General features: G+C 51.4%; 1 protein-coding gene across 1 annotated transcript in view; it reads left to right on the forward strand.

Moving 5' to 3' along the window:
- Positions 1 to 20,276, forward strand: part of ambra1b (autophagy/beclin-1 regulator 1b) — a 32,185-nt gene extending 11,909 nt beyond the window's left edge. The window contains exons 5-20 of the mRNA XM_085780325.1: positions 3,199 to 3,371; positions 3,971 to 4,037; positions 4,141 to 5,081; positions 5,129 to 5,794; positions 9,320 to 9,406; positions 10,627 to 10,812; positions 10,936 to 11,016; positions 11,499 to 11,599; positions 11,744 to 11,854; positions 12,555 to 12,743; positions 13,978 to 14,132; positions 14,249 to 14,388; positions 16,820 to 16,924; positions 17,287 to 17,468; positions 18,160 to 18,294; positions 19,693 to 20,276. Of these exons, the coding sequence (XP_085636451.1) occupies positions 3,199 to 3,371; positions 3,971 to 4,037; positions 4,141 to 5,081; positions 5,129 to 5,794; positions 9,320 to 9,406; positions 10,627 to 10,812; positions 10,936 to 11,016; positions 11,499 to 11,599; positions 11,744 to 11,854; positions 12,555 to 12,743; positions 13,978 to 14,132; positions 14,249 to 14,388; positions 16,820 to 16,924; positions 17,287 to 17,468; positions 18,160 to 18,294; positions 19,693 to 20,261 (3,888 nt within the window). The 3' untranslated portion in view covers positions 20,262 to 20,276. The remainder of the gene's footprint in view (positions 1 to 3,198; positions 3,372 to 3,970; positions 4,038 to 4,140; positions 5,082 to 5,128; positions 5,795 to 9,319; positions 9,407 to 10,626; positions 10,813 to 10,935; positions 11,017 to 11,498; positions 11,600 to 11,743; positions 11,855 to 12,554; positions 12,744 to 13,977; positions 14,133 to 14,248; positions 14,389 to 16,819; positions 16,925 to 17,286; positions 17,469 to 18,159; positions 18,295 to 19,692) is intronic.
- The last annotated feature ends 5,719 nt before the right edge of the window (positions 20,277 to 25,995 follow it).

The raw sequence follows: 25,995 nt of genomic DNA on the forward strand, positions 1-25,995 counted from the left end.
TAAAAACTAATATTGGTTGTAATAAATATTCTATTTTCTCACACATATTTGCCTTGTTTGTCTTTCCTGATTTTTGTTAAGGCAAAGAGCCAGTTAAAACATTAAAAATTAGTCTACAGGGTTAGAATTATAGGCTAAATCTACTTTATTTGTTTGAAAATGATATTTTCACCAAAACTACAAAATTTTTATTGTGCTACTAAAAAATGTTGTGTGCTACTAAATTTTTCAGCATGGTAGCACAGTGCTACTTGGAAAAAAGCTTAGCGTCAAGCCCTGCCATAAATCACAACTTGGTAGAGGCTCGCCATATCATTCAAAAAGTCCTGCACAGGGAATCATTTATTGTGCTTATCTTTCTTGTTTATTTGTCCTAAACAGCCAACAGCGCTGTCTTGTCTGTACCAACATCTCTGTCCTGGGTGATGATCCCTCCTCTGTTGCTCACCCTGAGCTTTCTCCTGGTTTTCCCTGTTAAAAGGGTTTTCCATGGAGTTTTTCCTCAGTGGATGTGAGGGTCTAAGGACAGAGGATGTTGTTATGATGGGATGTAAAGCCCTTTGAGACAAACTGTTGGTAAAAACGGGCTATACTAATAAAACTGCCTTGCCTTGCCATTGCCTAGCACGTATCACTAGTAAATTATAATGTTAAGGGTCTCAGACATATAATATCTACTCACGTTCTTATCTCTCGCCTCCCTCTGACCCTCCCAGATCCCCAGTTCTTCTCCCCATCTTCCTATTCTCCCAGTGTATGGGACTACTTTATGCATGATTAATCGATATGGATGAATATCCAAATATGAAGCCCTAAGATTGAGGGGGTCGTTTCTTTAAAGCCTGCTGATGTCTGTAAGAAACTATCCGTTCATCTGCATCGTAGTGGAGGAGACCAGAGACCAGAGATGGGATGTGGAGTCAGAAATATATTTGTCAAACATTATGTTCCACCATTTCTTTTTAGATGCGAATCTAAAATGTGAAGAATGTGAAGTCTGAAAATACATTTGTTCAATTTTGAATAGTTTGGGGTATTTTTATTGGGGGGGACAATTCATGTTTTTCAGAAATTCTGGGATCTGCACCCATGGAATGAATGAATGAATGTTTTATTTTGGTGTCATGCCACCACTGTGGATCCATCCCATATGGAATTACAAGACACATTCACTGACAAATGTAAAACTAGACCTTAGTCCTTCCTGTTGGTGTTACCCGCTGAATAAACAACTTCAGATTCCTGTCAGTTCTCATCTGAACGTCGCTCTTCGTCTCGTTGCCCAGGACTTTTCAAGAAATATAGAAAATGCAAATATATTAAATTGAAGAAGATGTTTTAGCTTCTCAGCATCGTCCAACCATCAGACGCGCAGGAAGAAGTTTTCGCCAGGGGGTGCGGGGGGGGGTTCTGTACCCCCCCCCCGTCGCACCGTAACACCGCACCTGACAACGTCTCCCAGACAGTAGGCTGCCGTTCTCAAACAGACTCTGGTCTTTAGTGGACCGGTTCTGGCTCCAGATACCCGACCAGGTCCGACCAGTGTTGAAGCCTAGACCCTGGACCCCATGCGGTCGGACTGACGAGCATTATTTGTTTTTATTAATTCTGCACCGGACCACGGCAAAAAAAAAAAAAAAGAAGCCCGTAGTTGTGTTCAGACGTGACAGGTGGGGCACGACAAGCTGGTGATCAGCTGGTCACTGAATTGTTAGACTACATTCACTACAGTAGGTCATTTCAATTTGCGCATCTGTGTTTTTTCCTTTTTATTTTTATTTTTTATAACATATGCGCATCGAGAGTGAGTGAGTGAGCAAGCGCCAGAGAAACAGCGGGTGCGCACCAGATGATTTCCAACCGGCAAAAACTGAAATGAGACGGTTAAAGAGAGGAAAAACACAGAATATAGGCTTATATGTCCAAGAGACTTTGTCCCGTCGTTAAGACGTGAGGGAGGGAGGAAACTGTCACTGTCAGCTGCACATCTGTCAGCAGCTGCTCCAAACACACGTTACAAACTTTATTTTGAAGGGACAGATTAGATTAGATGTTGATTTTGTTAACAGTGACTTTGTTGCACCCAAACATATCGGATGCTGTCTTATCCGGTACAATCGACCTCCTCTCTCCCCACCAGCCCCCCTCAAGAGACCCCTCTCGCCCCCCTCCCCACGGTGCAGCTTGAAAACTCCTCTTTCTCCAAAGGGGGAGATGACAGAGAGAGTCTGAGAACTACTGTAGCCTAATCAAAGCTATATTGTTGCGAGTTGGCTCCGGCAGAAGCTCCGCGCCGTGCACACTGCTTCGGCTGCCTATAGTTTATCAACATTTTTTCGTCATTCTTCATTAGGATAATGTTAAGTTAATTTTGTGGTGGGGACACAATTGTTAACAAAAAGTGGTTCATCTCAAGTATGGCTTACAATGTTGTGGAACAGAAACAGCAACCACAAATATTTATAATCTATCATTTTATTGTCATCGCAATTTTTCAACTTTCGCCACCAGGGGGTGCTGCAGCCCCTGCCGCACCCCCACTTCCGGCGCCCCTGCCAGCCATCCAGGATCTACCTCACTAAACAGTTTTAGTCTTATGAAGTCACAGTGTGTTGGACAGGTGACAGGTGTGCACACTGAAATCGACTTGCAAAGTAAATTTTCACATTTCCTCTCATTTCACTGTATTACTGATAAATACTTTGATAAATGCAGAAACTATAATGTTTTAAATTCACATTTTAGTGTGCAACATTTTACATTTTTGGGCTACACTGACCAATAACAGAACAAGTAGACACACAACTTGTGGTAAACTCATCCTAGAACAAATCGTCTCATAAACAAATTTGATTTTTCTTTTTCTTTGAACGACTATTGGATGATTCTAAACCCATCGCCCGTCCCTAAAACATAAAATACTCTTAAAGGCTGAGGAGTCGTGATGTTGTTTAGAAATAAATACTCAAGATTCAGGATTTTGAATAACTTTAATAACCACACAGCACGACGACGACGACGATGATGATGATGTCATCCCAGATATTCAAAACTGCTGTTAGCACATGGAAATGAGCCGAGCCGCTCACGTTTCCACGGTGACGGTGTTTACCCACAGTGCTCTGGGTGATGGCGATGAGGCGATGAGGTCAGCTGACCCGTGTGTGTGTGTGTGTGTGTGTGTGTGTGTGTCCTCAGGGCGGCAGTGAGAGCTGGTTCACCGACAGCAACGTGGCCATCGCCTCGCTGGCCTTCCACCCCACGGCGCAGCTGCTGCTCATCGCCACCAACAACGAGCTGCACTTCTGGGACTGGAGCCGCCCCGAGCCCTTCGCCGTGGTCAAGACGGGCAGCGACACCGAGAGAGTCCGGTGGGTTCAGCGGCTAACGGCTAGCGGCTAACGGCTAGCGGCTAACGGCCAGCGGCTAACGGCCAGCGGCTAATAGCTAATGGCTAGCGGCTAACGGCCAGCGGCTAACGGCTAATGGCTAAGGGAGAGTTTCAAAATAAAAGAAACCTTAAAGGGACCGTTCAACATTTATTCAGGTCCTCCTCTCACCATAACCCCAGAGCAGAGAAGCTGCGCTGCATCCACATGCAGAACTCCGTTTGCAAAAGCCGAGTTATGATAAAAACTTCCAGAACTTCCATGAGTTTTTGATCGTCATCTATTTCAGTTCTGCTCATCATAGAGTCCCCAAATTTACACATACGGTGTGTTAAAGTGTCTAGTTTCATAATAAATAAAAAAAGCAAAAAACGTAAAATTACGTTTTTGGAACGAAAAACGAGAAATTACGTGGTTGGCACTCAATGAGTTAAGAATCAGGACATTTTGGATCGTTATGGTAAAAAAAGCCCCATTGACAACATTTTTTATTCTATAAACATATAAAACTGGTTAGATTTCACATTCTTACTGTGTGTGTCTCTGTATGTCTTTGTGTGTGTGTGTCTGTGTGTGTTCAGGTTGGTGCGGTTCGACCCTCTCGGCCACAACCTGCTGACAGCGATCGTGAATCCGTCCAATCAGCAGGTGAGACTCACATTTACCTGACAGGTGTGTGTACAGTTGGTATATGGCGTTGTGGGCGTGGCCTGCTGACCTCTCCCCCCCCCTCCCCTCCCCCCCCCCCCAGAGTGAGGACGACTCGGAGGTTCCCATGGACAGCGTGGAGATGCCTCACTTCCGCCAGCGCTCCTTCCTGCCCACGCAGCCGGTTCGCCGCACGCCCATCCTCCACAACTTCCTGCACATCCTGTCGTCTCGCTCGCCGGGGGCGCAGGCGGCCGGCGGCGGCGGCGGCGAGCAGCCCCGCCCCCTGGGGGACGGCGGCGTGGGTGGGGGGGTCGGGGGGGGCATCGGCGGCGGCGTGGGAGAATCTCCCAGCATGCCTCTGGCCCAGTACCCCAGCTCGGAGCGCGGCTGCACGCAGCACCTGGGGATGGTCTGCATGTGCAGCCGCTGCTCCGTCGGCCGCGGCAACAGCGCCCCCCCCGGCTCCTCCTCGGCAACGCCCCCCGACCCCCCCCAGCCCCCCCCTCCCTCCACCTTCTCCTCGGCGCGCACCGAGCCGCGGCCGCCGTCGGAGCGCGCCTCCGCCTTCACCTCCGTCTACTACAGCGCCGCCGCCTCGCTCAACCCCCCCGCCGCCGCCGCGCCCCCCCGCCCGGGGCCGGACTGGACCTGCAGCCTGCTGGGCATGAGGGGGGAGGGGGGCGCGGCGGCGGGGGCGGGCGGCGGCGGCGTGCTGCCCCCCCGCACCTCCTCCTCCTCCTCCATCAGCCTCCTGTCGGTGCTGCGGCAGCAGGACGGCTCCGCCCACGCCCCCGTCTACACCTCCGCCACCGAGGGGCGGGGCTTCCCCCAGCAGGACGGGGGGGTCGGGGGCGGCGGCGGCGCCCGGGACGTGGCGGGGACGAGCAGCGGCCACCACCCGTTCTGGGACGGCGGCGGCGGCGGCTCGCGCAGCAGCAGCAGCAACACGGCGTCGTTCAGGAACGTGCTGCAGTGCAACCTGAGCCGCTACTTCATGGAGTTCGACCGCATGCAGGACCTGGAGCCGCCGCTGGGGGGGGGGCGGCGCCCTAGAGGGGGGGGGGGGGCCGCTGGGGGGGGGGCGGCGCCCTGGATGGAGGGGGGCCGGACCCGAGCCAGGAGCTGCTCAACAACAACATGGACCCTGAGCGCCCGGGGCCTTCCTCCTCCTCCTCCTCCTCCTCTGTGGCCCCCCCCACCATCATCCACTACCAGCCGCCCCTCCCCCCCCCGCCGCCGCCCCCCCCCTCCTCCAGCCTGGAGAACAACGTGCCCCCCCCCTCCCCCTCCTCCAGAGGACACCTGAACCGCTGCCGCGCCTGTCACAACCTGCTCACCTTCAACCACGACTCGCAGCGCTGGGAGCGAACCAACCAGGCGTCGTCCACCTCCTCCTCCTCCTCCGCCCCCCCCCTCGACCCCCCCACCGCCCCCTCCCCCTCCTCCTCCCCCTGGCAGTCCGAGGACAGCAGGAGGACGCTCGACGCTCCGCCGCCGGCCGAGCCCAGCGAGCCGCCGCCTCCCTCTGGCCCTGGGGGGCCGGGGGCGGGGGGGTCTGTGTCGTTCCCCATCGCCCCCCCCCCCGCCGCCGGCCCGGCCACCGAGCAGACGGTGGGTCTGGTCTACAACCAGGAGACGGCGCAGTGGGAGCGGGTGTACCGGCAGGCCGCCGCCGCCGGGCGCCCGGCCGACCCGCCGGACGCCTTAAGCCAAGAAATGCCTGTGGACCCCCCCGACGAGGACTCTCTGAGGAGGTGGGTGTCTGTGACAGCACTGGATAACACCTGTCTAACACCTGTCTAACACCTGTCTGACACCTGTCTAACACCTGACTAACACCTGACTAACACCTGTCTAACACCTGTCTAACTGTGCATTTCATGTCTTTCTTTACCTTCTGTTAATTGCAATTATGTGATTATACCTTACTTTTCTGGGCAAATTGAATCGTAGGCAACTGGACTTGTATTTGTCTGGGAAGACGTTTCGCCTCTTATCCAAGGGGCTTCATCAGTTTGTACACAACAAGTCTCGCTAGTCCACACTAGTTGGACCAACTACGTAGTCCAACTAGTGCGGACTAGTCTTCCCAGACAAATACAAGTCCAGTTGCCTACGATTCAATTTGCCCAGAAAAGAACGATGACCTGGATGAATGAGAGTATCCATAGACACGATCATACCTTACATTTAATGAAGATCTGAAATCCATCCATCATCTTCCATTTCTCCGGGTCCGGGTCGCGGGGGCAGCAGTCTGAGCAGAGACGCTCAGACTTCCTTCTCCCCAGACACTTCCTCAAGCTCTTCCCGGAGGATCCCAAGGCATTCCCGGGCCAGTTGAGTGACATAGTCCTCCTGGGTCTTTCCCTGGTGCCTCCTCCTGGTTGGACATGCCCGGAACACCTCCCGAGGGAGGCGTCTAGGAGGCATCCGATACGGGTGCCCGAGCCACCTCAGCTGGCTCCTCTCGATGTGGAGGAGCAGTGGCTCTACTCCGAGCTCCTCCCGGGTGACATGTCTCTAAGGGAGCGCCCTGCCACCCTGCGGAGGAAGCTCATTTCAGCCGCTTGTATCTGAGATCCCGTTCTCTCGGTCATGACCCAGAGTTCATGACCGTAGGTGAGGGTGGGGCGTAGATTGACCGGTAAATTGAGAGGTTCGCCTTGCGGCTCAGCTCCTCCTTGTATTCCATCCTTGCCTCACTCGTGAAGACCCCAAGATACTTAAACTCCTCCGTCTGAGGCAGGAACTCTCCCCCGGCCTGGAGGGGGCAAACCACCTTGAGCCCTCGAGCACCGTGCGGAGGGTGTAGAGCTGGTCCCGTGTTCCTCGGCCAGGACGAAAACCGCATTGTTCCTCCTGAATCCGAGGTTCGACTATCGGCCGAATTCTCCTCTCCAGTATCCTGGAATAGACTTTCCCCGGGAGGCTGAGGAGTGTGATCCCCCGGTAGTTGGAACACACCCTCCGGTCCCCCTTTTTGAAGAGAGGGACCACCACCCCGGTCTGCCAGTCCAGAGACACTGTCCCCGACCGCCACGCGATGCTGCAGAGGCGTGTCAGCCACGACAGCCCCGCAACATCCAGAGACTTGAGGTACTCAGGGCGGATCTCATCCACCCCCGGTGCCTTGCCGCTGAGGAGCTTCCGGACTACCTCAGTGACTTCAGCTTGGGTGATGAATGAATCGACCTCTGAGTCCTCAGCCTCTGCTTCCTCTACGGAAGGAGTGTCAGTGGGATTGAGGAGATCCTCGAAGTATTCCTTCCACCGCCCGACGATATCCCCAGTCGAGGTCAACAGCTCCCCTCCTCCACTGTAAACAGTGTTGGCGGAGCACTGTCGTCCGCTTGGCCTGCCGGTACCCGTCAGCTGCCTCGGGAGTCCCCCGAGCTAGCCAGGCTCGGTAGGACTCCTTCGTCAGCTTGACGGCATCCCTTACTTCCCGTGTCCACCACCGGGTTCGGGGATTGCCACCGCGACAGGCACCGGAGACCTTACGGCCACAGCTCCAGACGGCCGCATCAACAATGCAAGTGGAGAACATGGTCCATTCAGACTCAATGTCTCCAGCCTCCCTCTGGTCAAAGCTCTCCCGGAGGTGGGAGTTGAAGACCTCCCTGACAGGGGATTCTGTCAGACGTTCCCAGCAGACCCTCACGATACGCTTGGGTCTTCCAGGTCTGACCAGCTTCCTCCCCTGCCAGAGGATCCAACTCACCACCAGGTGGTGATCAGTTGACAGCTCAGCCCCTCTCTTCACCTGAGTGTCCAAGACATACGGCCGGAGATCAGATGACACGACTACAAAGTCGATCATTGACCTCCGTCCTAGGGTATCCTGGTGCCTCGTGCACTGATGGACACCCTTACGCCTAGGATCCACTGGCGTCAATGCGATTTCTTGCCGGACGCGACGCCTCCAAAAAAACGGACGCTTCGGTAGGCGGGAACACAGACCGGCGAGTTAACGGACAGTGGACAAGCAGACCCCCGCCCCCCCGAGCTGTTCTCTATCTCGCTCCCCATTGGACAGTGACCCTGTGTCGGACGCGTTCATTTGCATAAAGTTGAGCTCCGGTCAACTTTTGGACGTGCCGCAACTGCTCGAACGGACGCGCCGCCTACCCAGAATGCTTTGCGGGCGCGTCATTAACGGTTTGACGCGTCCCATAGAAAATGAACTGGCAGCCGCGTCGCGGCGGACGAAACGAACGCCAGTGGATCCCAGGCGTTATGCTCCAACATGGTGTTCGTTTTGGGTTCAGATCGGGGAGGCCGTTCCTCCCAATCACACCTCTCCAGGTAACACTGTCGCTGCCTAGTGAGCGTTGAAGTCCCCCAGCAGAACGATGGAGTCCCCGGTTGGAGCAGCTTCCAGGGCCTCCAGGAAGGCCGGTACTCTGCACTGCTGTTCGGCCCGTAGGCCGAGACAATGGTGAGAGACCTGTCTCCGACCCAAAGGCGCAGGGAAACGACCCTCTCGTTCGTCCAACACATGGCGGCTGAGCTGGGGAGCTATGAGCAAGCCCACACCAGCTCGCCGCCTCTCACCGTGGGCAACTCCAGAGTGGAAGAGAGTCCAACCTCTCTCAAGGAGTTGGGTTCCAGAGCCCAGGCTGTGCGTGGAGGTGAGCCCGACTATCTCTAGCCGGTACCTCTCAACCTCCCGCACGAGCTCAGGCTCTTCCCCCCCAGCGAGGTGACATCCCATGTCCCTAAAGCCAGAGTTGTTGTCCAGGGATTGGGTTGTTTTCCACCCAAATCACAATGTACCGGCCCCTTCTCAACCTTCCTGTGGGTGGTGGGACGTGAACTGCTTTGTTTTCCTAGTCATCTGGGGCTTTGGAACCGCTCTTATGGCGCTTTTCCACTACCGCAGTATGGTATGGCACGGCTCGGCTCTACTCGTTTTTTTTGCTTTTCCACTAGTACATGGTACCGGTACTTTTTTGGTAACACCTGGTTCTAAGCGAGCCGAAGCGATACTAAACGTGACGTCACCCGACTGCCTTCCTTTGACTGGCCAGAGTGTCGTCACTGCTGGAAGAGTCACGAGCACAACTTCCGACACGAGAATCAAACCCGCTAAATTTAAAAACACACGGACAACAGGGACCACTGATCTGAGACTGTTGTTGTTCTTTTCATGTTAATGACGCTGTGGTGAAAACCAGCTGTAGTCCTTGACAGAGGTGCAGACGAGTGAGTTTGGAGCTGATGAGAGGATCGAAAGAAAAGAGACGATGTCTCACTTGTCTGTCTCTGTCCTACAGGCGACTTCTGGAATCGTCTCTGTTGTCGTTGTCTCGTTACGACATGTCGGGATCTAGAGACCACCCCATCTACCCCGACCCCGCCAGGTGAGCTGACCCCGCCCCCCCGGTTCAGGCAATATTTTTTTTCGTAGGATAGGTCTGGGAAAGTCCCCGCCTTCCCCGCCTCTGATTGGCGAGATGAACTCTCCTCCGATTGGTTGTTTGATTTGGCCGTGTAACGTCATCTCACAACAGTACTGCAGTAAACTAAAATATACACAAACTGAAACTTCTAGTGTGTTCTGGCACCATGGCGTAGCGGTTTGCGTTTTCGCCTGCGGTGTGGTGAATCCGAGTTTGATCCCCCGCTGGTTTCACATTCCAATAAATTTAGTTTTTAAATTTATATTCCAAGTTTACATTTTGAGTTTGAGAGAAGTGTAATTGTGCCATTGGTTGGGTTTAGGCAATGAAGAAAAGAGTTGGTTAAGTTAAAGCAGAAGTAAGTGATATATTTGTGTTAATCTAAGTCTTAAATAGTTGTATCTTCCGACAGCAATCACTTCTATAGAGTGTTTGGTCTGAAACACGGGTCTGTCAGTCACTCTGCTCTGCTCTGAGCCCAGGAGAAAACTTTCCTTGTATCCTACAACCTTTATCCAATGAGGAGAGAGAACGGCATAAAGGGGCAGTCCTCTCTGTGTGTGCAGCCAAGGGATGCGCCTGAATGTGGTGACGTAGGGACGAGGACTGTTATGGTGCGTTCAAGGCAACTCGTAACTCGTGTTTTTCCGACCTGTGAAGTCGTACCAGTTCGATCTGGTACGAGTTCACGGGTCAGAAGTTACGAGTGGCCGTTATAGTGACTTTCACAGGTAAAACAGGTCGGAGAAACACGAGTGAGTTGCCTGGAACGCTACTAAGTCGTGACTTGAAGCTGTAATTTACGGTTTCAAAAGCCTGCCTGGAACGCAGCATTAGCCAAAACGACGGGATTGCTTACTTCTGCTTTAAGTAAAAAGAGCAGGTAGAGGCTAGACAGGCCAGATAAGTAGAGAGAGTCCAGGTAGATCTAGGCACTTATCACACTTTGCCGACAGCCTGCATTTCACAGCCGTTTCACAGCCAAAACAAACAACCAATCAGGCGAGAGCCCTTCTAGCCAATCAGAGTCGAAAATGGAGCCCATCTAGCCAATCAGAGGTGGGAAAGGCGGAACTTTCCCGGACCTATCCTACGGAGAAAAAAAATATCGCCCCAGTTCAGACCCAGTTGGGTTCTGTCCCCTGACCGTGTCCTCTGTCCTCTGTCCTCTGCCGGTGCAGGTTGTCTCCGGCTGCATACTACGCCCAGAGGATGATCCAGTACCTGTCCAGACGGGACAGCATCCGCCAGCGCTCGCTCAGGTATCAGCAGAACCGGCTGCGGGCGATGTCGTCGTCGTCCGACGGCCCCGCCCCCAACCCGTCCAGCGCCATGGACAACAGCGACGTGGACTTTGAGGAGCTGGAGTGAGTAGGAAGACACTGACATGACATCGCTGCTCGTTGTCATGACTACCTTCTGGCCGTCCGGCGGCACAGGTGGACGATGCCGTTGCCACAGTAACCGGTCTGTTTCTGTTTCTGTTGCAGTGACAACGGAGACCGAGCGAGACACAGGACGCCGCGCAACGCCAGGATGTCGGCGCCGTCACTGGGCCGCTTCGTCCCACGGTGAGTCATCTTTGACCAGCTCACCTGAGTGACCTCACCTGTCTCTACCTGTCTCTACCTGTCTCACCTTAGTCTGGGGCCGTTGACTCGCTGTTTTGGTAGGAAACGGATCCAGGGCGAGAGAGACAGACCTTTCTGTCAAAATAAAAGCACTGAGCTAATAAAATGCGGTGAAACTCTTTAATTTAAGGAATATAATTTACAAGAAAGTCTCTGAGCCATTAAGTTAACATTTCGCTTTTATTGTATTACAAGTTAATGTTTATTTTATAAGTTTTATATTGGTGAACACTTTTATTTTGGTGAATTTGGTGATTTCGGTCTCCGCTACAGACGGGAACCAGAATGCAGACAGAATTCGGAGTAAACAGACACCAGGCTCTTCGCTTGTCTGAAGAGCCTGGTGACGCGAGGCTAGTCTCACCTGTCTGGTTCTGTTGTGTCCTGTCTCTACCTGTCTCACCTGTCTGTCTCTCCTGCAGGAGGTTCCTCCTCCCTGAGTATCTGCCCTACGCTGGAATCTTCCATGAGCGAGGTCAGCCCGGCCTGGCCACACACTCCTCAGTCAACAGGGTGCTCGCAGGTACACACACACACACACACGCACACACACACACACACACACAGACACACACACAGACAGACACACACACACACACACGCACACACACACACACACACACACATGGAGACAGAGTGTCGGTGTGTGACCTGTCTCCGTCCTCAGGTGCGTCCATCGGGGACGGTCAGTCTGCGGTGGCCAGTAACATCGCCAACACCACCTACCGCCTGCAGTGGTGGGACTTCACCAAGTTCGACCTGCCAGAGATCAGCAACGGTAATATGATAACTTTTTACATAAAATATAATTGAAATGCATTTCCACAATGTAGCAGCTTCCTTGGAGTCTGAACACAAAGAAAAAGAAAAGGCCAGGCCTAATTAAAGGTGCACAAAAACAAAACACAATTATTGGCTTCGTACTTTAAAATAAAAATAAATCTCGGTCTCTGTACGTGAACATCATCATCAAACTTGAATGATTATTTGGAGTTAATAATCGATTATGTGACACAACTTCATCGATTCAGAATCGTCCCATTAAAAGGATTGAGGTAAATACAGAGACTGTTGATGAAAAACTGTCCCTGAAGGCAACACACATCAGCGGTTTTGCATGTATTTCCCTCTAAAACAACTCTGTGTGGTAACGTTGTGTTATTATCTCATAGCGTGGTGAATGTGCAGCTCACAACTTGTCCACCAGAGCGTTGTGGAGTTGTTGGATTGTGTATTTGATGAGTTTGATGAGGGAAACCAAGAAATCCCATAATGAGCCTCCGTAGTGTAGCTCTGAGCAGCTCACGGCTCTGCTCCGCCGTTCTAAAAATAGCTTGCACCGACAATTAAAGGTAACAAACCTACTGCTATGACTGTAGGGATTATGGCAATGGACCAGTTTGACTAAATGTTGAACTATCCCTTTAAGAATCTCGATGCATCTTTGAAGCGATCATTAACGATCCCTTCCTGTGCAGCCTCGGTCAACGTCCTGGTGCCAAACTGTAAGATCTACAACGACGCCAGCTGTGACATCTCGGCGGACGGCCAGCTGCTCGCCGTCTTCATCCCCAGCAGCCAGCGGGGCTTCCCGGACGAGGGCATCCTCGCCATCTACTCGCTGGCGCCCCACAACCTGGGGGAGATGCTCTACACCAAGAGATTCGGTGAGTGACACCTGAGCACTGCTGTCCGCCCGCTGCCGCGCTCCAGGGTATCCGCGAATCCTTTAAAAGTCTTTAAAAGTCTTAAATTCATGTATCTAAAATTAAAGCAGAAGTCAGGTGAATGTTTGTGTTAATCTAAGTCTTAAATAGTTGTATCTTCCGACAGCAATCACTTCTATAGAGTGTTTGGTCTGAAACACGGGTCTGTCAGTCACTCTGCTCTGCTCTGAGCCCAGGAGAAAACTTTCCTTGTATCCTACAACCTTTATCCAATGAGGAGAGAGAACGGCATAAAGGGGCAGTCCTCTCTGTATGTGCAGCCAAGGGATGTCAATCAAAATCAAAATAAACTTTAATGTCCCCGGAGGGAAAATTGTCATGGACAATCAATGCTGTACATCCTGCATACAGATTTTAAAACCATACACCATTTCACATACTCACACACACAACCAACAGAGATCACTTACAGACAGTACGACTAAGTTCCTGGTTAATACAAAGTAATAAATAATTATGGATGCGTGTGAATGTGGTGACGTAGGGACGAGGGCGGGGACTGCTAACTCCATCTGCTGACAGGAAGTTAGACAAAACCACCGGATCGCTTACTTCTGCTTTACTACTTTACTTGACTGATTGTCATTGAGGTTGTAGTACAGTGGGATCCCCAACCATCGCTTCTATTTATAGGATTTTTTTATTCTTTTTTTCGGACTTAAATTTAATTCAAGGTGGCATTAAAAAGGTCTTAAAGGGACAACGAGGAGTTTTGTTAAAGCGAAGTGTTTTCACACTACATTTATGAGCCTCCGCGCACCGTGAAATTCTTTGACCGGTGCAAGACAGACTCATGTTTTCATTCATCAAGAATTAAAGTCAGAGGTTGGAAGACGATCACATACCGTCGTAGTTCCCACCATAAACGGAGATTCATACGGCGGCGTTATTCTCATGACTCGCCACGAAACCGAAAGTAAAGAAACGCTGGTCGGCTCGCCCAGCATTTCCACCACCACTAATAATAACAAAATAACCATAGAGACAAAACCATAGATTTATCTAAAATGGACCATTAACAAGTGGTAACGGAGATTCATCCACATTAATATCAGACTTTTTTATAACCAAATAGAAACTCCTCGTTGTCCCTTTAAAAAGTCTTAAATTTGACTTGCTGAAACCTGCAGATACCCTGCGTTCACAGGTTCGATTCCCTCCTCCTCCTCTGCAGGTCCCAACGCCATCTCGGTCAGCCTGTCTCCGATGGGCTGCTACGTCATGGTCGGCCTGGCCTCGCGCCGCATCCTGCTGCACCCCACCACCGACCACATGGTGGCGCAAGTCTTCCGCCTGCAGCAGCCTCACGGAGGAGAGACGTCCATCAGGGTGAGGCGGAGCTCCGTCAGGCCACGCCCCCTCAGTCTGTGTGTGTGTGTGGTTATAATAGTGTGTTGACCCTGTGTGTGTGTGTGTGTGTGTGTGTGTGTGTGTGTGTGTGTCAGATGGTGTTTAACGTGGTGTACCCGATGGCGCCGGACCAGAGGCGACACGTCAGCATCAACTCTGCTCGCTGGCTCCCAGATCCTGGGATGGGTCTGGCCTACGGGACCAACAAGGGAGACCTGGTCATCTGCCGCCCTGTGTGAGTCTCTCACACACACACACACACAACTTGGTCAGTTTCCGTGGTTTCCTACCGTCACACTGCCACTGAACGTAAAAACATGGCGACACCAAATGGCAGCCAGCACCGAGCTTACCCGCTCCATGGAGATATGAATGATATGAACGGCTCATTCAGAGCTGAAAGGAACACTTCACTTTGTTGATGGGGGTAATTATTGATGAATAAAAAACGTACTTTTGAACGAAATAATCGATTTTCGTGATTAGATAACAGTAGAACTTACACAATGTACCTTTAAGCACTAAATATTCCCCTTAGCGCATGCGCACTTGGAGTACGTATACCAACATTGTCAGCTGTGACCCCTGGATGACCCGGTGGAAACCATATCTTCATATCTTATGGGGAAGATCCGAGAGATGGGGTTTCCCAGGCGTCTGAGCAGGGCTCCCACTCCTCGGCTCAGAGTTCAGTGGCCGACAGCACAGCACAAAGCGTGTTATCATGTGTACGGCCCTAGAGTGGCTGCACATGGATGTACCACAGCAGGCGAAGCAGCACCTGCAGGCGTCTACTTCAGGCTCAGGCCGGCAGCCACTGCCTTCACCATTCCCCACTCGGAGGACTACTAGAAGGAGTGGCCACCATTCCCCACTCGGAGGACTACTTGAAGGAGTGGCCACCATTCCCCACTGGGAGGACTACTTGAAGGAGCGGCCACCATTCCCCACTCGGAGGACTACTTGAAGGAGTGGCCACCATTCCCCACTGGGAGGACTACTAGAAGGAGTGGCCACCATTCCCCACTCGGAGGACTACTTGAAGGAGTGGCCACCATTCCCCACTGGGAGGACTACTAGAAGGAGTGGCCACCATTCCCCACTCGGAGGACTACTAGAAGGAGTGGCCACCATTCCCCACTCGGAGGACTACTTGAAGGAGTGGCCACCATTCCCCACTCGGAGGACTACTAGAAGGAGTGGCCACCATTCCCCACTCGGAGGACTACTTGAAGGAGTTGCCACCATTCCCCACTCGGAGGACTACTAGAAGGAGTGGCCACCATTCCCCACTCGGAGGACTACTAGAAGGAGTGGCCACCATTCCCCACTCGGAGGACTACTAGAAGGAGTGGCCACCATTCCCCACTGGGAGGACTACTTGAAGGAGCGGCCACCATTCCCCACTCGGAGGACTACTTGAAGGAGTGGCCACCATTCCCCACTCGGAAGACTACTAGAAGGAGTGGCCACCATTCCCCACTCGGAAGACTACTAGAAGGAGTGGCCACCATTCCCCACTGGGAGGACTACTTGAAGGAGCGGCCACCATTCCCCACTCGGAGGACTACTTGAAGGAGTGGCCACCATTCCCCACTGGGAGGACTACTAGAAGGAGTGGCCACCATTCCCCACTGGGAGGACTACTAGAAGGAGTGGCCACCATTCCCCACTCGGAGGACTACTAGAAGGAGTGGCCACCATTCCCCACTCGGAGGACTACTTGTAGGAGTGGCCACCATTCCCCACTGGGAGGACTACTAGAAGGAGCGGCCACCATTCCCCACTGGGAGGACTACTTGAAGGAGCGGCCACCATTCCCCACTGGGAGGACTACTTGAAGGAGCGGCCACCATTCCCCACTGGGAGGACTACTTGAAGGAGCGGCCACCATTCCCCACTGGGAGGACTACTTGAAGGAGTGGCCACCATTCCCCACTGGGAGGACTACTTGAAGGAGTGGCCACCATTCCCCACTCGGAGGACTACTAGAAGGAGCGGCCACCATACCCCATTCGGAGGACTACTTGAAGGTGGCCACCATTCCCCACTGGGAGGACTACTTGAAGGTGGCCACCATTCCCCACTGGGAGGACTACTTGAAGGAGTGGCCACCATTCCCCATTCGGAGGACTACTTGAAGGATTGGCCACCATTCCCCACTCGGAGGACTACTTGAAGGAGTGGCCACCATTCCCCACTCGGAGGACTACTTAGGAGGACTACTAGAAGGAGTGGCCACCATTCCCCACTCGGAGGACTACTTGAAGTAGCTGCCGGCCTGTTGGAGGGCCGCTATGGCCGACCATCGCTTCCCTCATCGTGTCCCTGGAGGAAACTCTGTGAAGGGATGCTAGGTGCCCCAGTGTCAGATCACAGACGACCTTCTCTCAAGGGCTTAGAGCACGTGCTGGTCGCATGGGAAACTCCCTGTCGCATCTCACATCTGACCCCCCCTCCTCCCTCCTCCTCCTCCTCCTCCTCCTCCAATGTAATAATGTTAATGACCTGAGCAGGAAGAGTTTCTCTAATTGGACCATTTCAATTATCAGTAATGAGGTCGTGGTCGGAGATTCCACGAAGAGACGAGACAGAGACGTTTCCCCCCTCACGCTTCCTCTCCCGATTCAATTAACCTGTGTGTGTGTGTTTGTGTGTGTGTGCAGGTTTTATCGTAGTGATGGCGACAGTCCTGCAGAGTCGAGTTCTGAGCCGTTGTTCTCCGTCAACAACAGTGGAACCAGTCGGACCAGAGGCTCTGACCGACCGGGGTGAGAAGACACGTATTTGCTTTTTTGCACTAATAAAGGAGCTGCTCTAATTTCGTTATACAGAGTGTAATGACAAATAAAGGCATTCTATTCTATTCTATTCTATTCTATTCTATTCTGTTCTATTCTCTTCTCTAAACCAGTGTTTTTCAACCCTTTTTGAGCCACGGCACATTTTGTTCATTAAAAAAATCCCGTGGCAAATGTGCATCCCTAGTTTGGATCAATTAAGTTAAATTTGATAATTTTCCACGGCACAGTGGTTGAAAATCGCTGCTCTAAAGTCTCCTCCTCTGTCTCCTTGTCTCCTCTGACGTCTCCTCTGTCTCCCCTAATGTCTCCTTGTCTCCTTGTCTCCTCAGTCCTAACCGCTCCGGCTGGCGTCTGGACAGAGACATGGGGTTGATGAACGCCATCGGTCTGCAGCCGCGACACCCCGCCCCCTCGGTGACATCACAGGGGACGCAGACGCCGATCGTCCAGCTGCAGAACGCCGAGACGCAGACGGACCTATCGGAGCCCAGCGTGGCCGCGCCCCCCTCCGGTGAGCAATATTTTTTTTCGTAGGATGAGTCCGGGAAAGTCCCGCCTTCCCCGCCTCTGATTGGCTGGATGAATTCTCCTTCGATTGACGTCATCTCACAACAGTACTGTAGTAAACTAAAATACACACAACTGAAATATGAAATGTAATCAGATGCCATGGCGTAGCGGTTTGCGTTTTCACCTGCGGTGTGGTGAATCCGAGTTCGATCCCCGCTGGTTTCACATTTAAAAAAAAATTAGTTTTTAAATTAATATTCCAAGTTTACATTTTGAGTTTGAGAGAAGTGTAATTGTGCCATTGGTTAGGTTTAGGCAATGAAGAAAGGAGTTGGTTAAGTTTAGTAAAAACACCAGGTAGAGTGTAGACAGGCCAGATAAGTAGAGAGAGTCCAAGTAGATCCAGGCACTTATCACGCTTTGCCGACAGCCTGCGTTTCACAGCCGTTACACAGCCGTTTCACAACCAAAACAAACAACCAATCAGGCGAGAGCCCTTCTAGCCAATCAGAGTCGAAAATGGAGCCCATCTAGCCAATCAGAGGCGGGAACGGCGGGAAAGGCGGGACTTTCCCGGACTCATCCTACGAAAAAAAATATCGCCTCCGGTGAGCACGTCACCTTCCACCTGTCATCAGTGATGTCATCGTGACATCACAGTCTCCTTATGAACGTGTCCTCTCTGTCCTCAGGTGTCCCTCCCGAGACGCCGTCCACCAGCGCGGCGGCGGCGGCGGCTCAGGGCTCCACGGCGTCTCCCAGCAGCCGAGGTCCCGACGGCGTCCAGAGCGACGGCTCAGCGGACGGCGCCGCGCCCACAGCCGCCGGTACTGAGGCCACGCCCCCAACACCTAGAGTAGCCTCCTCTGACGTCTCCTTGTCTCCTCTGATGTCTCCTTGTCTCCTCTAAAGTTTAGTTTAGTTTAGTTTATTATCACAGGACAGTGTACAATACCATTAATCAATTGACCCTTCGCCAACTCCTCCCACAAACGGCTATTGTCCAATCCTACGTTAGCAACCGTAACTATAGGCCTGGCAAGCTTTCCGCAGTGAGTCATTACGTTTGCTTTTGTGGACACATTTTGAGACTAGGACGAAAAACATTTGTTTGTAGAGAAGGATGTTGTTGTTGCTGCTGCTACTATGGCGGTGGCGGCAGCAATATAGAGATGTTCAGATACGAGCGGACTTTTTTTTCGACTTGAGCAAGTGTAAATGTGGGGATAACCATATGTTCACCTCCGAAATGACAGCTGTAAGCTACTTTTAGGGCTTTTACCTGGGCTTTTAGGCGAGGGATCCTCCAGGCAGGGACTGCTTTCACTGACTGATACAGCGCTGGGAGAAAAAAAACAGCAGCCAAAGCTGTATGTGGTTCACAATCGCCCAAAAACTTTTAGTTTGACAACGTTTCATGACCAATGAGATGAGCTAAGTCTTCGTGGGTTGATAGACGGTAAAATGACCGGTCCTTACTGCTGCTCTGTACATTGTCCAGTCGTGTCGTTGAACAGATGTTTTATCCTCCTGCGCGAGTCACGTCACTGAAAACTCTGAATGATCTTTGTGACTTCTTCTCTCTATTATCTCAGAACAGTTTATCCAGAAATTTGCTGATATTTCCTTTGAAATCGATACCAAATACTGCCAGGAGCATGGCTGGGAGTGAAAGCTTGCCCGGCGTAGCAACAGTAACCAAGGGGGCGGGGCTTACGCGAAGGGTCAATTGTAGAACAATGAAGAGATGGTTGTACCAGATTTAGCCACTAGGGCTAATTTCCATCTGTAGTCCCAACATAAAACTCACAATACAAAGTCTCCTCTGACATCTCCTTGTCTCCTCTGATGTCTCCTCTAAAGTCTCCTTGTCTCCTCCTCCTCCTCCTCCTCCTCTGACGTAGAGTAGCCCCCCCCCCCCTCTGCTCTGCCTCTGACAAACTGTAAACTGTTTTCTTGTCTGTAACAACATCTATTGCACGTCTGTCCGTCCTGGGTGAGGGATCCCTCCTCTGTTGCTCACCCTGAGCTTTCTCCTGGTTTTCCCTGTTAAAAGGGTTTTCCATGGAGTTTTTCCTCAGTGGATGTGAGGGTCTAAGGACAGAGGATGTTGTTATGATGCCATGTAAAGCCCTTTGAGACAAACTGTTTGTAAAAACGGGCTATACAAATAAAATTGCCTTGCCTTGCCTTGCCTCTGACGTGTCTCTGTCTCGTTGGTCCAGGTGACCAGTCGGCCGACCTCGTCCCCGGCGGCGAGGACGCTCTGGCGCGGATCCGGCGGCTGATCGCCGAGGGCGGGATGACGGCGGTGGTGCAGCGCGAGCAGAGCACCACCATGGCGTCCATGGGCGGCTTCGGCAACAACATCATCGTCAGCCACCGGATTCACCGCGGCTCCCAGACCGGCCCCGGGGCTGCCAGGGCCGCTGCCGCCGCCGCCGCAGCTGCTGCAGCCGCCGCCATCGCCGCCGGCAACGCTAACGACTCCTCAGCAGCAGCTAGCTCCTCCTCCTCCTCCTCCTCCTCAGGTCCCTACGCCGCCGCCTCAGAACAACTGGCCCCTGTGTGGGCGCCGTCTGGCCCCGCCCCCCGCCTGTCAGGCCACGCCCCCCGCCTGTCAGGCCACGCCCCCCGCCTGTCTCTGGACATGGACGACGTGTTTGAAGGAGGACGAACGGACGACGACTCTCCTTCCTCCTCCTCCCACAGCCCGCTGCTCCACGGCGCCGGCGGCGGTGGAGGAGGAGGAGGCGGCCCCAGCAGTTACCATGGCGACCCGTACAGCAGGTAGCTCCTCCTCCCTCCTGTCGGCTTGGTTGAGAAGCGGCGGCGGCGGAGCGGCGGCGGCGGCGGCGGCCAATGGGGACGGACAGAGGACAGAGGACGGTTCCCCTTCGAAGCCTTATCACAAAGAAACAAATGGGTGCTGCTCCGACTGTGCACGGGGTCTCCCGCCCAGAACTGCAGGGGCACGTTGCCCCGCCCCCTTCTGGCCCCGCCCCCGCCCCCTTCTCCCCCACCGCCGCCGCACTTAGAGAAACTGACTGAGTGTCAGAGGGGGCTCCTGTGTGTCCATAGATACATATACTGACTAGATATTGAGTGTAATGCGTCAACGTGGCGGCCATCTTGGTGAGGGGGAAGCAGCGTCTACTTCCTGCACTAGAGGTCTATCAACCATTGAAATCACCATAACTCACTGAATATTCAACCGATTTTCAAGCTGTTAGGTTTATTATAAATGTCAGACATATATTTATGATAAATTTAAAATTTGTTATAATTTTTTTTTTTAATGTACATACTCAGACACACACCCACATGCATCAATACACTGAGATTTGTTTATATGTCTATGGTCAGAAACCCCTCACCAAGATGGCCGCCGTGTCTCAGTGGACGCTGAGAAGCAGAAGGCGCCGTCTAGTCAGTATATATCTATGGTGTGTGTCCAAGTGCCATGTGTCTGAGGGGGCGGGGCCAGTGGGCTGAGGGGGCGGGGCCAGTGGCCACCAGGGGGCGGGGCCTCCCTGTCACAGCCCCTCCTCCGTGCTGCGTTCGTGCACCGTGACGTGACTCTAGATGTGAATAGTGTGTGAGTGAAGTGTTAAAGTGAATTCAGCACTACTTTATTTTGTATTGTGTGATGATGATGATGATGATGATGATGATGATGATGATGTAACGATGATGTAATGATGATGTAACGATGATGATGATGTAATGAGGAGCCGGCTGGAGGACGATCATGACATCATGACTGAATGAACTCGACCTGCTGCATGTCTTCAGTCGCACACGCCCCCAGCTTTTATTTTGAAAACAAAAAAGACAAACATTTCCTGTTTCCTGAGGACAAAGGGGGCGGGGCTTCATCATGACATCACAGCTGCCTGACTCCTCCCCCTTTCTGACTCCTCCCCCTTTCTGACTCCTCCCCCTTTCTGACTCCCCCCCTCCACTGCACTAAAACACAGAAATCATGAGTCTCTACCTGTCTGTCTCTACCTGTCTGTCTCTACGTGTTTGTCTCTACCTGTCTGTCTGTCCTCACCTGTCCGTCTCTACCTGTCTGTCTCTACCTGTCTGTCTCTACCTGTCTGTCCTCACCTGTCTGTCTCTACCTGTCCTCACCTGTCCGTCTCTACCTGTCTGTCTCTACCTGTCTGTCTCTACCTGTCTGTCTCTACCTGTCTGTCTCTACCTGTCTGTCCTCACCTGTCTGTCTCTACCTGTCCTCACCTGTCCGTCTCTACCTGTCTGTCCTCACCTGTCTGTCTCTACCTGTCTGTCCTCACCTGTCCGTCTCTACCTGTCCGTCTCTACCTGTCTGTCTCTACCTGTCTGTCCTCACCTGTCTGTCTCTACCTGTCTGTCCTCACCTGTCCGTCTCTACCTGTCTGTCCTCACCTGTCTGTCTCTACCTGTCCTCACCTGTCCGTCTCTACCTGTCTGTCCCTACCTGTCTGTCCCTACCTGTCTGTCCTCACCTGTCTGTCTCTACCTGTCCGTCTCTACCTGTCCGTCTCTACCTGTCTGTCCTCACCTGTCCATCTCTACCTGTCCGTCTCTACCTGTCTGTCTCTACCTGTCTTGTCTCTACCTGTCTGTCCCTACCTGTCTGTCTCTACCTGTCTGTTTCTACCTGTCTGTTTCTACCTGTCTGTTTCTACCTGTCTGTTTCTACCTGTCTGTCCTCACCTGTCTGTCTCTACCTGTCTGTCTCTACCTGTCTGTCTCTACCTGTCTGTCTCTACCTGTCTGTCTCTACCTGTCTGTCTCTACCTGTCTGTTTCTACCTGTCTGTCTCTACCTGTCTGTCTCTACCTGTCTGTCTCTACCTGTCCGTCTCTACCTGTCTGTCTCTACCTGTCCGTCCTCACCTGCCTGTCTCTACCTGTCTGTCTCTACTCACCTGTCTGTCCTCACCTGTCTGTCTCTACCTGTCTGTCTCTACCTGTCTGTCTCTACCTGTCTGTCTGTCTGTCCTCACCTGTCTGTCTCTACCTGTCCGTCTCTACCTGTCTCTCTCTACCTGTCTGTCTCTACCTGTCTGTCCTCACCTGTCTCTCTCTACCTGTCTGTCTCTACCTGTCTGTCTCTACCTGTCTGTCTGTCTGTCTCTACCTGTCCGTCTCTACCTGTCTGTCTGTCTCTACTCACCTGTCTGTCTCTACCTGTCTGTCTCTACCTGTCTGTCTCTACCCGTCTGTCTGTCCTCACCTGTCTGTCCTCACCTGTCTGTCTCTACCTGTCTGTCTCTACCTGTCTGTCTCTACCTGTCTGTCTGTCTCTACCTGTCTGTCTGTTTCTACCTGTCTGTCTCTACCTGTCTCACTAACGTTCAATCATCATGTAGAACTGAACCCTGATGAGACCCGGTCCCTGTGGTGGAGCAGCTCTGTGATTGGTCGGTCAGGTTTAGCTCCGCCCCCCACAAGAAAACTTGAATGAACTGAAGAAGCCCCTCCCCCTCCCCTTCCCCCCCCCCACTCTGCTGGTTTTACTCTGTTTTAACTGTTCACACACACAGGGAGGGGAGGGGGGGTGATGGACCTATGGGGACGAAGAGGACGAGGAGCTGCGTCCTGATTGGAGGACGAGGAGCTGCGTCCTGATTGGAGGACGAGGAGCTGCGTCCTGATTGGAGGACGAGGAGCTGCGTCCTGATTGGAGGACGAGGAGCTGCGTCCTGATTGGAGCAGACTGTTTACTAGTTGTTGTTGTTTTTTTTGTTTTGTTGGGTTTTTTTTTTTTTTCTCTCACCTGTGTCTCCATGGTGATGAGACCAGGTGTGGTCTCCATGGCAACGGCCAGGCAGGCGATCTGATGATGATGATGCTCCTCCTGCTTTTACTTGATCAATGAACATTTTAAAAACACGTCGTCGTGGTGATCTGTGTTCAGAGGGAGAGTGTGTGTGTGTGTCTGTGTGTGTGTGTGTGTGTGTGGGGGGGGGGGGCTGTGACATCACATCTTTATTCATCGTGTTGTGATGTCACAGCTCTGAGGTTGTGATGTCACAGCTCTGAGGTCGTCAGATCGACATAATAAATAATTTATCGTCTCTTCCTGTCGAGCGGCCATCTTGTTTTCAGCTCCTCCTGGGGGCGATATGTTTTTCCCCAGGATGGTAGGGGAAGGTCCCGCCTTCTCTGCCTCTGATTGGCTGGATGGGCTCCTTTTTCGCCTCTGATTGGCTAGAAGGGCTCTCGCCTGATTGGTTGTTTGTTTTGGCTGTGAAACGCAGGCTGTCGGCAAAGTGTGACAAGTGTCTAGATCTACCTGGACTCTCTCTACTTACCAATGGGACAATTACACTTCTCTCAAACTCAAAATGGAAACTTGGAATATAAATTTAAAAACTAAACTTTTCGGAATGTGAAACCAGCGGAGATCGAACTCGGATTCACCACACTGCAGGCGAAAACACAAACCGCTTCGCCATGGTGTCCGATTACATCAGTTATTTCAGTTGTGTGTATTTTAGTTGACTACAGTACTGTTGTGAGATGACGTCAATCGGAGGAGAATTCATCCAGCCAATCAGAGGCGGGGAAGGCGGGACCTTCCCCTACCATCCTGGGGAAAAAAATATCGCCTCCTGGGGCATAGATATATCCACCTTTTTCCCAACGTCAAAACGTAGCCTGTTTTGCCGGTTTTTTGCTCTTCCGGTGGAATTTTATGTTTATGTTTCCATGGTTTCGGTAGTCGCGGTAAATGCATGGATTTCTTTTTTTTTTTTCCAATGAAAATGTGTAAAACGCATGGATCATCACAGCAGCTTTTAACAGTGGATATCACACAGACTGACATCATCCGTGTTAAAAGCCAGCGTTAATAGATCCATGCGTTTACCGTAACTATGACAACGACTGAAAACCATGGAAACGTAAACGTACAATTCCACCAAACCGGCAAAAACCGGCTTCTTCTGGTTTTGACCATAGATGACGTTCAGAAACTTGTGGATACTCTGACTAGATGCTGCAGCTCTATTGAGTGGAATACGTCAACGCGGCGGCCATCTTGGTCAGGGGGAAGCCGTGTCTACTTCCTGCATCAGAGGTCTATCAACCATTAACATCACCACAACTCTCTGAATATTCAACTGGTTTTCAAGCTGTTTGGTTTATTGTAAATGTCAGACACATATTTATGATACAACAACAAAACTTTTTTTATGTATTAAACATACACTTACATACTCAGACACACACCCACATGCATAAATACACTGAAACATGTTCTCCAGGGTCTGACTGGTCTGACTGCTGCTCAGACGTTTATATGTCTATGGTCAGAAACCCCTGACCAAGATGGCCGCCGTGTTGACGTACGCTGAGAAGCAGAAGGCGGTGTACATCTAGTCAGTATATATATCTATATATCTATGCTCCCGGGGCTTCAGAGGGTCAGAGGTCAAAGGTCACGGTGTCAGGACGTCGACCCCTAGAACAAACGTCAGAAGCAGCTGATGATGTCATTGTTGTTGGAGCCTCTGATTGGTTCACGCTCCGTCACATCTTCAAAGTAAAAACTTCATTCGCTGACTACAAGCTGTTTCAAAATAAAAGTCCCCCCAGAGGAAGATGTTTCAAAATAAAAGGAGTACATTTTACACTTGTTGTTTTACACATAGTTTATTGTGCTGTGACGTTACAAATAAACAACTTTTTTTTTTTTTTTCAATGAGCTTTATTGAAAACAGCTGTACATACAAACGGATGTACAAAGAACAGGGTTGTACATCAGACAGCTGCTCCAATATCTATCAGTAGCTAATCATAGATAATCAATAAATCACAATAAAATAAGGTCATTATTTATTAGCAATGTTAGTAAACATAGAATCGAAGGAAGGATAATAAATAAATGAACAAATAATATGACAGACGAAAAATAAATAAATAAATAAATGAAACGTCCCACGTGAAGCTGCTGAGCTGCAGCTGCTGTGACGTCAGCAGGCGGCAGCTGCTTATAAACCTCAGAAGAAGAAGAAGAGAGAGAGAGTCCGACGTCCTGCAGGTTCGAGTCCAGGTTCGAGTCCGGGTCCGGGTCCAGGTCCAGTCCGCTCAGGTACCGTCTCTGCTGTTTAATGTTTTTAATCTTATTTATTGATCAGAGCTTTAGAACTTTATTCTTCTGTCAGGTTGTTGCTCCAAAAGGAAATAAATAAAATACAAAGAGGAGATAAAATACATCCTACAATGTCTAAAACAATTAAATATTACTAATGCTATAGCCTACTATAATTTAAATTCGATATACTAGTATAAAGGGAACAACCTAAACATAAAGTAAATACAGTTCTACCTCATTTAAATACGGTTTTATATTAGTGTAAAGAGCAGAAACATCATTTAAATGCGGCATGTTGTTGTGTTTTGGATATAACGTTACTGTGTGAATCCGGATCAGCGTCTCCTCCAACAGCTGATCAATAATCAATAATCAATGACCAATAATTATTAATTACAATACAGTGACGTGTCGTTCTGCCTGAAGTGAGGTTTAAT

This window comes from Trachurus japonicus, chromosome 6 (genome assembly GCF_045865225.1).
Source record: "Trachurus japonicus isolate A0001 chromosome 6, Traja_1.0".
Taxonomy (NCBI): Eukaryota; Metazoa; Chordata; class Actinopteri; order Carangiformes; family Carangidae; genus Trachurus; species Trachurus japonicus.